A 17,197-nucleotide genomic window follows, 5' to 3' on the forward strand; every position below is an offset into this window, starting at 1 on the left:
CTTTGCACTATTGAAAGTGAAAGGGGAAGGGGTGGACTCATTCAGCAGAAAAATCAAAGGCAGATTAAAATTAAATGAGTAATCAGTTTAAATGAATAAATTAGGCTCTTTGTACAAACATTCTAGATGTCTAGGTGATAAACCCAAAGAATTGCTAATATACAGATGTAAAGAGAGATGTACAATGCAAAGACTCACACAAGTAAAAGTTCAGTGATTAGCTAGCTGCTTCTTTTACACTTCAGAATTGCCTCGCAGCCAGGGATCCTTAATATTTTTCGTTCAAGTTTTAACAGAGAAAAATTGACACAAAATCTGGTGCTGTGGCAGATGACTATGTCACAGCTAATGCGAGAGACAACTCAGCGGCACTCCTTAAATACTTCTATGAAAAGGGATGGAGATATCGTCTCCCAGTGCCATGTAACTGATGCGAGAGACATCAAGTAAATTACCTTTGTATTTCTGCAAGTTCACAAATAGTAATTTCTAAAACAGAAAAGCACCACACAGAAATACTTCTTAAGAAAAAGAACATGTGGCAAAAGTAACTGCAGAAGCACGTGATTACGACTCAATCCTGTTTGCTATGTGTAAACAAGTCCAGCACCAGTAGTAGAGGTATGTTGTAGGTATACTGCGTTCCATGAGAGCTACTTTAGCAAAAGCTGACAGAATTACCAGTGTAAATAACCAGATTTAGATTTAACATAAGAGCAACTGGGAGTAATTTCAGAACATTTTATCAAATAGCCTACACAGCCTCAATTTGAGGAAACAAGAAAAAAAAAATAATAAAAGCAGCCTGGATAGGAGGGGAGGTAAAAGGCAGAAATTGGAATAGGCAAGTCAAAATCTGGGAAAATTTCACAATTTATTAATAGAAAGAGTCCAATGAAGGACTCCAGGGCTCTATGTGAGACTGTTTTGGATTTATTTTTTTTTTAAATCACAAAACACTTAAAACCACAATGGTGCCTCACTAAACTGCTGTAGTAGAACACTTAATATTCATCAGCATGGGAAAACCATACATAATCTGCAAACATTTTTGTTGTTGTTTTTAGGGAAACACAGACCACATTTGCAATGACAGTTTCCACTGTCGCACCCACTGAAGATAAACGCTAAGGAGGATTTACTAGTTAGATCACTGTCACTCAGCAGGACCAGACATCCCTTTTCAAAGAGTTTTAGAAGGACTAGCTAGGAAGTCATCTTTCCTTGTAACTCCTGAAATGTCACCCCAAAAAATCCAAAGTATGGGAAAGGAGTGAAGGAAAGAGAATGCATACCAAGAAGTTTGCTGTACAAAGTCAGTGGTTTTGAGGAACTAGGCATCTGCTAAGCAACAGATCTAGTGTCATACAACAAACCAACTTAGCATGCATTAAATAACAGTTGTTTAAACAGTAAGTATTCAATCACACAGGCAGAAGTCCTCAACAGACAGCTGTCTCCCAGACGGGATCCTAGCAATATTAAGGTTGGGGTAAGAAACTTAAATATCTTCACACATGAGATAGAATAAAAAAATAAAATTATTACTGACTACTTACAGGTGACACAAAAGCTGTGGACTGGTAAGTTAAGAAGAGGATATGATGCTGAAAAGCAATTAGAATAAACTGTAAGCCAGAAACAGGCAAAGACTGTGTGTCTGAATCCTGTTAAATGTAAGCTTGTCAAACAATGAATGAAACAATTCTGAAAAGCAGTTATTTAGAAGAGTATTTTAGTTACAGTAGATAGTTGTCTAGACATGAATAGTTTAATGTCATGGCTCAGAAGGCTGTTGCGCTCCTTCAACACACCTCAACAGTGGTATCCCAACGAGCAGAAGAGAAATTTTATTCCTGTACTTGTAATAAAATGTAATAAAATCGTTGTTCAATTCTCACTATCTGTACTTTAGAAAAAAATGTCTAAGAGTTGGAAAGGAGTCAAAAGACAGCTACAAGAACGATTAAAGGATTAGAAAATCCACCTTACAGTTACACAGTTAGGACTGAACTATGAACCATTCAGACTGAGCCATCAACAGGGGATACTGGAGTATTTTCTTTTTGTCCTTGAAGTCATTAATAAATGTGATGTTCAAGAGGATGGTGAATTTAAACCATACAGAGTAGAGGAGGTTTATTTCTTATACTTCATCTAATGTCAGAAAATTAATTCCACAATAAATTAACAGGTTATCAGACAGGTTGCTGGTGTTTTGTGGAACACCCATGTTATTTTGGTTCAAAAAACACCTTGACAAAACAAACAAAACCACCAAACCACACCAAACACAACACCAGCACACACAAAACCAACACAAAAAACCCCAACCAAACAAAACCACACAAGCACAGGGATATATTCAATTAATGTCACTACACCCAAACTACAGTCAAGATTGTTAGTTTGAAATATTGTGTTAAAGAAAACAGACTGACTAAATCAACGCATAAACATTTGTCTTACTTATGGCTCTGTTCTGACCACTCCCCAGAGTTCTGACTATCTGTGCACATAAAAAACCTTGCAAATAAATGGGGAGGTATTAGAGAAATGCATGTCACGATGCTGAAGTAGCTTGGTATCATGTACACAAGACAGATAAAACACACAGGCATGTAAGGTGATGACCTGTTTCAGCAGCTAAGGATTTTTCCAGAAAATATCATCACTCCTTGGAGATACAACCAACTAAAATACAGAGATAAATCATTACAAAGCACTGTCAGAGTGGTATTTTTTCCTTTTTTGAAGTTATTCTAACATAAGAATGTCCTCTCAAGGCTTGGCAAGTCATATATACAGTAATGTTGCAAAATTGCTAATAAAAAGGACACCTTCTTTTGTGTTTTGAAACAACAAATGCCACATATCTTGTTCTGTTTTACTGGTTTTACATTACTTAATGGGAAAACTGCAAAGACAAAAGAACGCAGTATAAAAATTTAAATACTATGCTCTTCATTTTAATACATGAAATTGTAGACAAAAAAAGTCTGCAAACCAAAAGATTCAGTCAAATTATTTTCTGAGAATAATCAAACTAAAACTCCACTAAGTTGTAAAGTAAAGCAAAAAAAAAAAAAGAAAAAAAAACCCAAACAAACAACCAGACAACCAAAACCCAAAACAAACAAAAAAACCCATAAAAACACAAACCCCAAAGAACAAACAAACAAACAGCATAAGAACACCATTAGCCACAGAATGCTTGTGTCAGAAATTTCTTCAAAGGAAACAGCTTAAAGCCAAACATATTAACTTCACTGTTCAGTGTCAGAGGTTTGCATTTGTCATGGGGAGCACAGCCACAATCAAGCTATTAGCAAATTCAGTTCATGTTGTTTATCTGGTTTTGGTTCAAAGGCTAAAATCTTCAGAGATTATCATAAGTCTAGTTCTCAAACCTAACTAGATTTAATAATTAATAGCAGAGTATTACTCTGTTGTACAGCCAAACAGAACAAACCCACAGTGAATCAGAATTCATTATTATCATGTCTTGCAGACAAGAAGCAAGAATGAATGGAATTAAGCAAATAAACCCCAAGAGAACAAAAATTACCCTGGACAAAAACTGTTTCTAGATTCCAATGATCACAGATGGTGTTAAACCCCTACCTTATATGAACACAAGTCAAGCCATCTTTAAAAGTAAAATATTACTGATGTTAACATCAGAATTAGGGAAAAAATGCTATTAGTCAATTTACTTAAATTCAGTAACTCAAATGAACCTCTTCGTCCTGTTCAGAGAAAATACTCAGTTTTAAATTTTAACAAAAGCAAATTTACTCCTGAATAGTCTGTTCTGCCTTTCTATGAAATCAGCTGCTAAATCAGGACAAACAGTCATCTAAGTGAAATCCACCTTTTCATGGATCAGAGTAAATGTTTATTATCTACTTCAGCTTATTTACCATTTCGCTACTGAGCTAAACAGACCATAAAGAAACTGAACACAGCACAAAAAAGTCTCACATTATTTCTTCTTGGCATTTTCTTCTCATCAAGAAAAACGAAAGTTATGTTTAGGTGCATTTTCAGAGAAAAATGAATGAATAAATAAATACATGAAAACAAAGCATTGTTCCAGGCAGCAATCAGGTTGGGAAGAAGTATAACATCCTTAATTCCAGGAAATTACTTATTAACAAACCACTCTAATGACAGAATAATCAAGCCAATTCCTTATCCATCTAACAGTCCATCTATCAAACCCTTATCTCCTCAATTTAGCAGTGAGACTGCTGTGGGAGACCACATCTGAGGCTTTACAGAAGCCTAGACAGATGATATCCATAGCTCTTCCTTCGTCCACTGATGCATCTACTCCATTGTAGACAGCCACTAGATTAGTTGGGCACAAGTTGTCCTTGGTGAAGCCATGCTGGCTGTCTCTTGTCACCTCTCTGTCTTCCATGTTTCAACGTATCTTCCAAGAGGATTTGTTCCATGGTCTTACGGTTAAGGCTAAGTTACAGCCTGAGTTTTAGCATTGCCAAAGCTGTTTCCCCATCTCAAGGGATGAAAAAAAAGTTTCACGTGAGAATTATAAGGATACTTGATGGCTTAGGGTTATGGTAATGAAATAAAGGGACTTTGATCTTTAAATCTCTCTTTCAATAATGTGCCAGCTCAGCAGTGTTCAAAAGTCAGTCAGACAGCTGCTAGGTGGCCTGTGCTCTGAGATAAGCTACTGATCTCATAATTGCTAACGATGACCAGGTACATACACCATAAACTCCCCTCATAAAAACTGGCAGCCCTAGGATAGAAGAGATTAAATTGGCATGGGGATTGTCACCCTTTTTGAAAACAATTCTAAGTGTCAGGTTCCATCAACACAAAAAAATGAAATGAAAAGGAGCAAAAAAGAACTTGACCTGACCTATTTACACATATGTGTAAGACACTGCATTTTATTCTTTGGGCTTTTTTTCCCCTCCAGCACAACTACACAGTGTCTCAGTTTCTAGGCTACCATTATATCATTTTTAAAAACAGAAAATAAGTGGAAATATTGTAAGAATCCTTATTTTCTCTCCTAAAAGATCAACGGATTTAAAGCAAATTTAAGAATCCTTATTTTCTCTCCTAAAAGATCAACAGATTTAAGCAAATTATGCTTCTAACAAAGGAGTATTTGGGGGTTGTGTTCAATTTTTTTAAGTTGTTCCTTTTTGCCTATCACCTTCGAAACATTTTCACTATCAACGTAAATGTTGATTTCAACACCACCTAGACAACGCTGTCCAAAAGGGCAAACATCAAATAATGCAAATACCTGGACAGGTACATAAGAACCTGCTGAATACGCATAAATGATGCCTTCAGTTTTCGGCATTAATTTCCATTGCCTTTACTGGTCTAGCTATGAGACGAAGTGGTACACACAGTGCTTAGTAAATCTAGTATTAGAGCAAAATAAAGGTTCCATACTTGATCCTCAGTTTCCCAAACCTGACCAGTTCCTAAAAGCACAAGGAATTATGGCATCTTTCCCAATTGTTATGCATTTTGGGTTTTTTTCTGGCCATTTAGTTAGCAGTTGCTGCTACAGAAACCTTCTGTTTTACTTTCTGTCTGACTCTATTCACCAAGAAACATCAGCTGGAATAGCTTTAGGCATTCTTTTCCAACATTCTCTAATAAAAAGAAAGATAATTAACATCAACATTTAAAAGTTAAAAACTCTCCAGTGATGGGTTTGTAGAACCAGGAAAGACAAGCAACTTTCCTTAACTTATATATAAGTTCTTATTCAGTACAACAATTCTTGTCAAAAATTATCTTGTTTCTTCTGAGTTTACAGCTGGTAGAGCATGAACTGGCCAAGGACCAAGACACAGTATGCTAGCAGCCAGTGAGCATACAGCTCAGATACAGTGACATACTAACAAGACTAGGCAGTAATGTATAGTCTGTGCCATAAGAGCAAATACTGTGAAATCAAAAATATTTTTACCTCATGGAGAATTTCAAAACATATAAGACATGTTTATTACATAATATCTCAGTTTATAAAACAAAGATCAAGAGGGGGATTTATTTTGCTTGATTTCATGGCTATATAACTAAACCAGTAATTTCTAAACTCTCAATTCCTGTTTACTGAAAGAATCTGTAACAGGTTGGGTTTCGAGCACATGCAATTACACCAAATTCCTCCAGACTAGTAAACCTGATCTCTTGTATTAGGTTTAACTCTAAGGTGGTTAACCCCATCTGGAAAAACAAAACAAAACACCAGAGCTCCTGATCCACATTTGCTGATACTTACCAAGATTAGAATTGTATTTTCAGTTAACTTCAAGAGAGGTAAGGACCTAACCGCACTGATCTCTTTAGAAGAGAGATTTTGGCAAGACAAAAAAATAGGAAAAAAGAAAAAAAATAATATAACATATTTCAACTGCTGCCTGCCCTTGCCACAATCTCCCTTGGGGAAAAGCAAATCCTTTTTCAAAACACTTTTGATAGCTGAGGCTGAGTTCTCAAGCATTTAGACAAGGACCACTATGGCACTGTCCTAGATATAAAACAAAACACACATATTACCAATGAGGACAGGGCATTGAGTAGATATTTTACCCATGTATCTGCTCTGAGATGAAACCAGACCCAGATCCAAGCACTAGACAAAACCGTCTGGTCCCATTCCTAACAGATGCTGCTTCTTGCAGAAACTCTCCGATGTTCTGTTGCTTTATTCAAGCTACGCGCATATTGCCCACCAGCTCCTCTTCAGAGAAAGACGAACTGAACCACCATGGTGTGGCTCACCTAAACTGCACCGTTCACATCGGCCGTCTGCTGAACAATTCTGCCTGAATGGATCCACTGACAAAGGAGGAATCTTGTTCAGTGGGTTTTGTTTCTGGAACAGCCACACCACCTTCTCAAATGCAGAATGAAATCAAAGACAGCACTTTTCTGTTGGCAACTGCATCCGCATAGGGCGTCTGGAATGAAACTCTACAGTCCTGTTAAACACTAAGCATAGTTTTTCAAATTAAGTAGTTGACTATTCCATGTCATTCGTCCTTTGAAACCCACAAAAGACATGAATCTGTAGATAATCAGCGCTCAGTTTAGTTTCCGTATCAATGTTACTTATTGGGGTAACAATATGCTTTCAGAACATCTAAGATTTAATCTTTAATTTAGCTTGAAAAAAACATTTGTGCTGTTCCTGGAACTCTCCCAGTAACTTTCAAAACTTAACTTCTAAAACTGTGATATCTCTTAGACTCATGCCCTCCCGTGTTACTGCACCTAACTTTTTTGTACAGAATTAACAATACTAAGGCCTGCTGCATGCTTCCTTCTATGACGCTACGAACACCACATATATGACCTCCTGGTATTTCCTACACTCTAACTCCTCCTTGCTTTTGTGGTGCTTTCCTGCTCTTCGTTCCTGCCAGAGGTTTTACAATTAGAGCAAACAAAAGGTGAATGCTGAAAAATTTCCATAATTTTATTAATAACAGCTGTTCATACATGGTAGCATTCAAGTGCAAGGAACAGATTTTTCCTGAGTCTTATCCCATTCAGCAGGGCAAGAAAAAACACTCGCTGTTTCAAGTATTCTATTACGGCAATAAAGCTAACTACCATTAATCACATATCTATCTTATAATGTTATTTCACACCTTCCTGGGATTGATTTTGCAGAGACTGTAATATTACTTCAAAAGAAATGCTTTCCCCTGTGAAATTGTGATTGCCATTATATACTAACAAGAATAATCTGAAGCAGCTAAAAAAGCAGGATTATTCTTTCTTAACTTTGCAGTATACACTCAAATGTCCATTCTCAAGAGATTCTTCTGCTCAGGATAAACTTTTGCCTCCTGCACTATTTCAATACTGTTCAGCAATGTAAGAGAAAACTTGGGGTCACTTGGCTCTTTGATGTATGAGTAAAATTAAATTAATCAGGACTCTGACTATTCAGGCCTTCAGACAGTTCCTGTTGACTTCAGTGGATGTAGATCACTTCTAAAGAAGTAAAACCAAAACAGCAACAAACCCTTTTTAACACCTGCAAATAAAATACCCCTTTGTGTGCACTAAAAATAAATAACTATGTTCTTAAATACATTCTACATATACGTTCTCCATATGTTATCACACTGGTAGTCAGATGTTGATTTTTGTTTTCCTCAAGAGAAAAAAAAAAGATATTCATGTCTAGCTAAGTATATATAAAAGCGGTTTACATCCAGAATGAAATAATATTTCCTTAGAAAGAGCTTCTGCTAAATGAGAGATATCTACCACTCTTGTTACAACACATATCAAAATGTATGTTAATTATTTGTTCATTTTACAGTTCTAAATACGTACTGTGGTAACTACCTAAAACTACTGTAAAGTGTTCAGTGTGAGTAGGACAGAATTATACAAATACAAGTTACAGGAAAAATAAGAAAGCTTGGTTGTTTCTCTAGCTGAATAAGAAGTTATACAAACCCAGAATCCTCCATTGATGGCTTAATGGACCCACTTCCTCTTCAATTTATCTACAGAAAGTCTAAGTCTGCTAATTCACCAAGTTCTGCATGTAAGTCTTTGACTCACCTGACACCGGTATAAGAAAATAAATGCATCTTTTCTGCGTGCTTGCTGAATATTCACCTCATGTTCAAAAGCATCTGTCCATGTAAGACTGGTTGCCATTCAGTCTAATTCAAATGGCTTATCTTCCACCTTTTTCCTTTGGTAACACAGAGAATGAAAGGACACTCCTGTCACGCAACTCTCTTCACTGACACATCTGCTATCTCAAACACAGGAAACACCTACCACTTAAAAAAAAAAAACAAACGTGTTTTGTACATGACACAATACCAATAAATATGCTGCAAAACAGCAAACAGTGTCACACACCTCCAGTACTTCATTTGGACAAGGCTTATAGATATGTAGGTGTAGCTAGCCATCTAGCATGATACTGCCAGACTACTTTCTTAGATACTCAAGGCACTTCTCACTGAGAAAATACTATATAATATGAATATAGAGTGTGGAGACAAGGGATGCCTAGGATTTAAGTTTTATGGCTACAATCTATCATGCGGACCCAAGCGCTGCTTTCTGAGACCATGCAACATTTCCACGCACAACAGGCAAAACAATGTATATAAGAACTAGAGCACATGGCTTCTACTACTTAACAACAAATATGTACATACAGGCTTAAAATACAAGCATACAGAATAACATACATTTTTGTTTGGCATATGCCAACATAAAACACCTCTTTTTTTTTTTCCCCCAGTTATAAAAACAATGTGTTTTTATACTACCATTAAATGAGGGATGTATATTAACAACTGCAAACTCTGGAGAACAATCATATGGTTTTACAAAGTCTTCAGTAGTAACGAAATACAGGAGAATTTGAAAAATACATAAGATTAAAACCAAATCCAGTCTTCCACTGAGTTTGTTCCAAAGTGCCTTAAACATTACAGCCAAGTTGTGCTAGCCATACTACTACTACGCCTTTGTAATATGCTTCAATGCTCATTTCCGAATTCTGGCTTTTCAGAATTACAATAGCAAAAAAAAAACTTTGGCCTGTTCTAATCTGTTCCAAAATTAAGCAATGATGTACAATGAAGTACCTAGAAGTGGTATTTTCATGTTTAATCACAGAGAGAGTTTCTTTTTAAACTAATACTTAAAAATAATCTTAGCATGCAGTTAAAGTAACATTTGAAAATCTTTGATACTGTGAAAAATAAAAAGATATCATCATTAATACACAAAAAGGGTGAGCCAAGCACTTTGTGTGCGTTTCACTCAGTAACAGGAGGAAATTAAGTAATTTTTCAAGGAAGCACTGTATCTTCCACAAGTTAAGGGAGAAAAAAAAAACTCATCCAATTTTTTTTTCTTTAGATTTGCTACTTAAGTGCATTTACACGTACATACATCCAATTTTTAAATAAGCAAAACCAACTATTTGGAACAGATACGCTTATTAGTGCTTTAAAACCCTTTGAGTTAATAATACCTTTCACTTCGCAGTTGCAACAAGTCTGAAGAACACACATGGTCAATTAACATGATTCATCTTAAACTGTGCTAGTAGTCTCCTTATGAGCCAAAGGATATGGCTCTGTCCCATGTTCAAAATCCTTTAACCCACTTAGGCTTTATGTCCCATAAAACTTTACAAAGTGGAACTGAGAAATTGGCACTTCTGAAAAAAAGAATAAAATAAAACCACGCTTGCCCATGTTTGCATAAAATAAAATTAAACAACACTAGTTGTTAAAGTTTTTGAGTGAGAAAGACATGTAATGGAACAGCAAAGGTCTATTCAATTAAAAACAAAAAAAAAACAAACAAAAACCAACCAAACAAACAAAACAAAAAACAGAAAAACGGAAAAACAAAACAAAACCTTTTTTTTAGATGACTTTTGTATTACCAGCCTCACTGTTTTTAATGACTGCTTTTTTATTCTAAAATGGTTTTGTCTGTCTCAAAACCTTGTGAGTGAGTCACACAAACAACACAAACATAAATGAGCAACTGCCCATGCTGAGGAAGCAGTGACTGACTAAAAAAAAAAAGAAAAAAGTAGTGCTATCAGATACCTAAAGTAAACCCACCAATAAAAAAGTTTTCCTCAAAATCTGCTCATAATTTAAACCTGAATCTCTACACAATCCCATGACTCTGACAGCAGTTCACCACTATGCTGCATTTTACAAGATTGTTAATATTTAAGTGTTAAATTTAATCCAAACAGCTACTTATGCACATGAACTTTCAGTCAAACATAGGACAGAGGCTGACAAGGCAAATGACCAAAAATGTGTTCACAGTAACAATTTCTGTGTTGGTTTCATTACACAAGTATACAAATAACTCCTAGTATGAGCAGCTGAATGTTCACCTCTCTTGGTCTCTAGTTCATCATGCTTATGCCTTCACAAATGTGTCAGAACTCTTGGTTTTGCACTAATGCTGATGAATGTAAAAACCTTTCACACACACACTTAAGAGAGTTTTCCCCAACATCTTCTATGCGGTGGCTTCTCCCCCGTTCTCCCTCAACTCACAGCATCCTCTCTGGTCCCAAGTGATGTCACAACCGGACCCCAATCTAACACGACCTACCCCTGTGCTTCACACTACCGGTGGGAGGGTACTGCCAAGCAGTATGAGGTCTGCATCCACGCCTGCAGAAGCTGATCTCTGAATGCCTTCCCTGGGCTTATCCAGTAAATTTCATACATTTTTTAAAACCCGAAGAAGCCTCTAGCACTACTGTGAAGAAGAATCAGAAAATACATTTGCACCTGAGTAACAAGTCAAATATGCCAACTGCCTCTGCTGAAGCTAATGTATAGCATTAAGTAATTACACTTAAACATCCATAAAATTAAGCAAAGGTAAGCTGTCTATCCCCTATATTATCTTCTGTTTGAATCCTGAAGCAGTCACAACATGCACTTCCACCAAACAGAACCAGGCCAAAACGAGACAGACCGTTATAACTGGGAGTGCTGCATGTGTCTCCACCACTCCTTTCCCATGCCAGCTAAGGATCCCAACACCTTTCTCCATACGCAGAAGACAAGCTGCAGGAAACAGTACATTAATATGGAAGCCCTAAAATGTATTCTGACTTTTCAACTCTCCTTACCTCATTGAAAAGGCAGTTTTCTCCCCTAGTATAAATCACTACTTTCATATACATAATCCAAGACAAAAATCTTCAGCATAAACATCCCGCGTCCACTTGGAACACCCCCACTCATGCACGAATCAGACAGTGGTGCAGACATGTTCCGAGGCCTGCAAGTCCCAGGCAGACGCCGTATAACCACAGGAGCTACACGACATAGTACAGTACACTGGATACGGGCAGATGTATTTTAATTCAAAAGGCTTATTTTAACACACGCCAAATTTCTATTAGATAAACACTTCCTCTGCATGCTTGCGGCTCCAAAATAACAACCTGTTTTAACCAAAGATAAATGATACAATAGATTTTATTTCCTGACCAGTGGGTGGATTCCAACGGTATTAAAGATCCTGTCATCCTCCTGCATACTTCAGGTTAGTCCTCAGCTTCCTGTGTGAATCTGGGGCTTTACAGTTCTCTGTTCTTTATAAAAAACAGCCTATAGTATGATCATAAGCCCCTTATCCCAGTTTACCTCATTAAACAAAAATCACAACGAAAAATGCAACCAGCGAGCCAACAACCTTCCCAACGCTAACAGAACAATGCAGATATTAAACCCGCCACCATCGATCTGCACAGCAGCTCCTTCGGCGAGTCCCTTCGTTAACCCGCTTTCTTGCCATCGCTCTCCTACACACACCGCCCCCGATATCTGCCCCCCTTCCCGCCCCGCACCCCCTCACTTACCCGCCATTCTTCCCCTCTCCATGTTGGAAGGCCGTTCGCCCTCCAAACCGAGCCCACCCGCAGAACCCGCAGCCCTGGCCCCGCCGGCGGCGATGCCCGCGGGCGGGCACACACGACACCCCGCGGCGGGGGCACGGTCGGCGGCTCCCCGCGGGCAGCCCAGCCGGCCCCGCCGCCGCTCGCCTCGCCCCCGCCATGTAACGCGCCGGCCGGACGCAGCCCGGGGCGGCGATGCCCGGGCTGCTGCCCCGGCGGCACCTGGGGCGTGCGTGTCGGCGGCGGCCCGGCCGAGCCGGGCGGCAGCAGCCCCGCACTCACCCAGCAGCAGCAGCTTCAGCTCCCGGCGGGCGTCCCGCTTGTCCCGGCGCAGCTGCCGCTCGATCTCGTCGTTGATCCGCCGGGCTTCCTTGGCTTCTTCGCTCAGGCAGCACGCCATGATGGACTCCAGAGTCATTCTTCCTAACTGGTTCAGACACAACCCCCACCCCCCCTAAAATCGCACGCACACACACACCCCGCACTCACACACACGCACCCCGCAGCCGCCGCACCGGCCCCCGGGGGCACAGGCGCTCTCTGCCAGAGAGCCCCCGCCGGGCGCCGTAGGGCAAGCGCAGGCAGCTGCCTCGATGCCACAGAGGGGCGAGGAAAAAGAGCAGGGCCGCTGGCGGCGCGGATCCCCGCTCCCTGCCGCTAACACCCGCCGCTGCCAACTCCTCCTCTCCTCTAAATCATGCACCAAACAACATGGAAACAATCACCGCGGCGGCAGCAGCGCTACCCAGCCGAGCCGCTCGCCGCGCCGCCGCCCCTTGCCCTCCTTGCTAGCCTTCCCTCGGCGCCACCCGCAGCCAACTCGATCCCCGAGTGTCCCTGGCGGACGACACCCCCACCGCCCTCCGACGCGACCACCCCACCTCCTGTGGAAATGCTAATGTCCGCTAATCCCTCCCCCCTTCCGCACACACATTTCCCGGCCGCTGCCCGTGCTCTGGAGCGGATGCCCAGCTGCTGCGGGGTGGTCGAGCCCGCTGCTGACCGGCGGGAAGAGGGTCCTCCCGGCCGACCCCCCTTCCCGGCGGGGCGGCCACTCGCCCTTCTGGCGGGAGAGCCGCTGCCGGAGAGCTGCCGCGGCGCGGCTCGGCTCGGCTCAGCTCGGCCCGGCCCTACCCGTAACGACGAGAGAAGGGGCGGGCGGCGGACACCCGCCAGGGAGGAAGAGGAGGCAGGCAGGGGCCGGGCTCGCCCGGCTTTTCAATGGCTCAGCTCCGCGGGCGTGGTGAGGCAGAAATATGGCGGACCGTCTCTCCCGCCGCCTCTCCCGCTCTCCCTCCGCGCCGTCGCACGCCGGGGGCGAGCGGCCGGGGAAGCCGGACCCTCCCGGGATGCCGCCCCCGGCCGGGCCCGGCGCCCCGAGGCCGCCCCCGCCCGCCGTGCGGCCGTGGCGAAGGGCAGCGGAGCGGGGGGGGAGAGGCCGGGGCGGTTTCTCACACCAAATGGCCGCGAGGAACGCAGCCCGCTCCGGTTCGTCCTGCAGGGCAGCGCTTTCCCTAGCGCCAGGCGCTGCGTTTGCTTTCGCTTCTTTGGTTTTTAGTCGGGGACTCACATTTTTATGCCGTGCCCGTCCTAGAAGAGCTGGCTTGGTTTGGCAGGGACGGGGTGGAAAATGTGAGAGCTGACAGGAGGGAAGGGAAAGGGAGGGGAGAAGCACCTTCTCCACCTTCAGCCGGGGTGGCAATGCGCGGCGGGACGCGGAGCGCACACCGCCGGGCTCGGGAAGTTTTTACACCCGCAGCCCTGACACGCCGCCCGGGCGGCTCTGTCGTACCGGGTGACAGCAAAGGCGTTTGCCACCGGAGCGGTGGGGCATTTCCCGGCCTCACCGGAGGGAACCGATGCACTCACAGTGTTTTATGTTCCGCCGTCCTTACCTTTATTCAGCCATCGCCGGTACCTGCCACCCCCCGCCCCACCGTGGCCTCGCTCCCCCCACTCTCTGTCCCAGCCGGGCCCTTCTCAGGTAGCGGCAGCCCGATGGGCACACAGCTGAACGGGACATACATTGACGCAATTTTTCGGTTTCTTGTGGATTCATAAACTGCTTGTGAAATTCCCACACCTGCCCTTCGTGTGCCGGCCTCCATATTAAACTATTTATATCTGGGAGTGTTGCAAAATCTGCCGGGAAACTTGTACTAACCTGTGAAGCAGGTAGAGGCGCACGTCGCTCTCCGTATTCTAGTTTGGGTGTAATGTCCTTTCCAGCACCTCTTGACATCTGTTTGAGGTTCATGTGCTCTTTCTTAAAGCTCTTTGTATGTACTGACTATACGAATTAAGTAGGGTCCACCGTAAAACATAAGATTAGGAGGAAAATAAAAATGAGAATAATCAGGAAAATAGTACAGTCAATCAATTTTTAGAGCACGAAAAATTTTTCCATTACTTTAAAAAATGCATGATTCCCACATATATGTATGTAGTATGTTTATGTATTATGTATAAAAAGAGTTAATAGAACTTCAAATCCTTTTAATATTTTTTTATTCCTGTAAATTAATACATGAGTTTTAGTCAAAATTGTGTAATCCTAGTTTTAGTAATTAAAAACTAAATTTCATTCAAACCATCTTCTTTATTTTAAAACCTCTAAGTATATAGGTATAGCTATGTATTTATCTATCTTTTGTCCCAGATTAATGCATTAATATTCAATCCAATAAAGATCTAAGGATGGAATTACAGGGGCAGTTTACGTAAAAATGCAAATAAGTAATGAAGGGAAAAAATTTCTTCATGAAATTAACTCTCAGCATACCAGAGTTTTCTTCTAAAAGCTGTGGCCCAGAAGGGTGAAGATGGGTGCACGGTACAGGTCAGTACTCAATGGATGTGCAACTGTTTTGTGCCTAGAACACTGGTACATGGAGTTCGGGTCTGCAGCGACCATCTTCTGGCATCATGTTTAAAGAAGGGGTATGAATGGCTTGATGAATTTGTGAACTTTGGGTGAACTGCATCAAAATCCTTCCCCTAATTGTGGGCACAGCGGTTCTATTGAAAACTACATACCTCAGACAATATTGTAACATTCCCCAGTAGATTAAGTCTGACTCAACTTTCTTAACCAAGTCTTTTATATGCTTAGTGTATTATAGAAGGCTTGAACACAGTGTGTACCTCAAATGCAGAACTGTCATTTAATTTTGCATTTTCAACAAGGCACCCCAGAAACCATACATTTCATCCGTATGTAGTGCTCCCATTGACATCCTTGGATTTTAAATCTCCATTGAATAAATACCTCCAGATATTTAATGGATGAGCCATCTAGTCTTCAATCTGGCATCTGCAGGTGGCTGTTACACGCTGTTTTACCCCTTGGCTTTGTGTCTTAGTGGCTAAGTCAGAAGAACCCCTATTATGGACAATTACATGATAATAAACCTACGAGGAAATTTCTTTCCAGCCCTCATCTCCATAATGGATGGATTTTGTTTTGAAACACGAAATATCCTTTATAAATATTTCATCCTAATAAGATCTATCAGTAAATGACAGACGCCGTTATTGCCTATACAGATAATTATTATCCATAGATCCTATGCATACTGTTGCCTAATCCTGGACAGATACTTCCTGATAAGCCTCCTGTCAGGTTAATAATCTCATATTCCTCTATCCAAGTAGTCTCCAGTGCATGGCTTATAGCAACCCCATTGCCTGTGAGACATTTTACTGTCGCTTACTGCCACAGGAAATTAAAACTTAAAAGTGAGGCTGACGGAAGGAGTAGGGTATGATTTTAAACACCCTCCATCCTCAATATTCTTCCTTAGAAACCAGCAAAGACTGGGAAACCACCAGTCTGTTAATCATCTCTTTCATTCTTTGAACTAGTCTATACCACTTTTTAATTTCTTCCTTCCATATGCCTGAAGATATTTATTGTCACTATCCTCTGTCTCTTCTGCTTGCAACACGTTTTCTGTGATATTTTGACAGATTTTGAACAGCATCTGAACGTGGTACTCACATGACAGTAAACCAGCAGGTCATGTACCGCAATATAGCAGGATTTTCATAATTAGTTAGTCAGCATATCACCTTAAGCAACGGAATATCTTGCAAGTGCCGTTTGCCATTGCACATTCGGAAGATGTTTTCACAATGCCATGCACAAGTACATCTCAGTCTTGTTTGTAAGTACTCACAGTTAATGTAGAGGCCATCAATATGTCTGAGTAGAGCAAATTATCCTTCTGGTATGCCACTCTAATCAGGTTTTTTGTTTTGTTTGTGTTTGGTGTTTTGTTTGTGTTTTTTTGCTGTTGTTGTTTTAGGGATTTTGTTGTTGTTCTTTTCTAACAAATTGTATTTGCTGGTTCTCTACTGTTAAATGAATAACATCCAGTATTTGCAGTTTCCTTCAACTGATATGATCAGGATGTCCCACTATGTGGTGTTTTGTCAAATCACCTTCTGAAAGTTTCCCAGTGTTATTTTTTTCAATATTTATTTCAGTTGTCTGCCAAGGCCCTAAGGTACAAACTAATCATTTGGGAAGGGTTAAAAAAAACCCCTATTTGTTCATTGATTTATGTGAAATTTAAAAAAAATTATTTCCTTTCAACCTATTTGCATGTCAAGGTTCTTATTGATCACTTACTTTTGAAAAAGTACAAGAATACGCTCTTGATCCTGCTAGTTTTTTCTATCAACATCAGTGGAGGGATGTTCTGCAGGAAAGTATGGTATGTGTATCATTATTGCTGTACACACCAT

The 17,197-nt window shown here is 41.0% G+C and overlaps 1 protein-coding gene across 1 annotated transcript in view; it reads right to left on the reverse strand.

Moving 5' to 3' along the window:
* Positions 1-13,793, reverse strand: part of LOC136114717 (guanine nucleotide-binding protein G(q) subunit alpha) — a 126,548-nt gene extending 112,755 nt beyond the window's left edge. The window contains exon 1 of the mRNA XM_065860202.2: positions 12,731-13,793. Coding sequence (XP_065716274.1) covers positions 12,731-12,866 — 136 coding nt within the window. The 5' untranslated portion in view covers positions 12,867-13,793. The remainder of the gene's footprint in view (positions 1-12,730) is intronic.
* Between the last annotated feature and the right edge of the window lie 3,404 nt (positions 13,794-17,197).

The sequence above is a fragment of the Patagioenas fasciata genome, chromosome Z (genome assembly GCF_037038585.1).
Source record: "Patagioenas fasciata isolate bPatFas1 chromosome Z, bPatFas1.hap1, whole genome shotgun sequence".
Lineage (NCBI taxonomy): Eukaryota > Metazoa > Chordata > Aves > Columbiformes > Columbidae > Patagioenas > Patagioenas fasciata.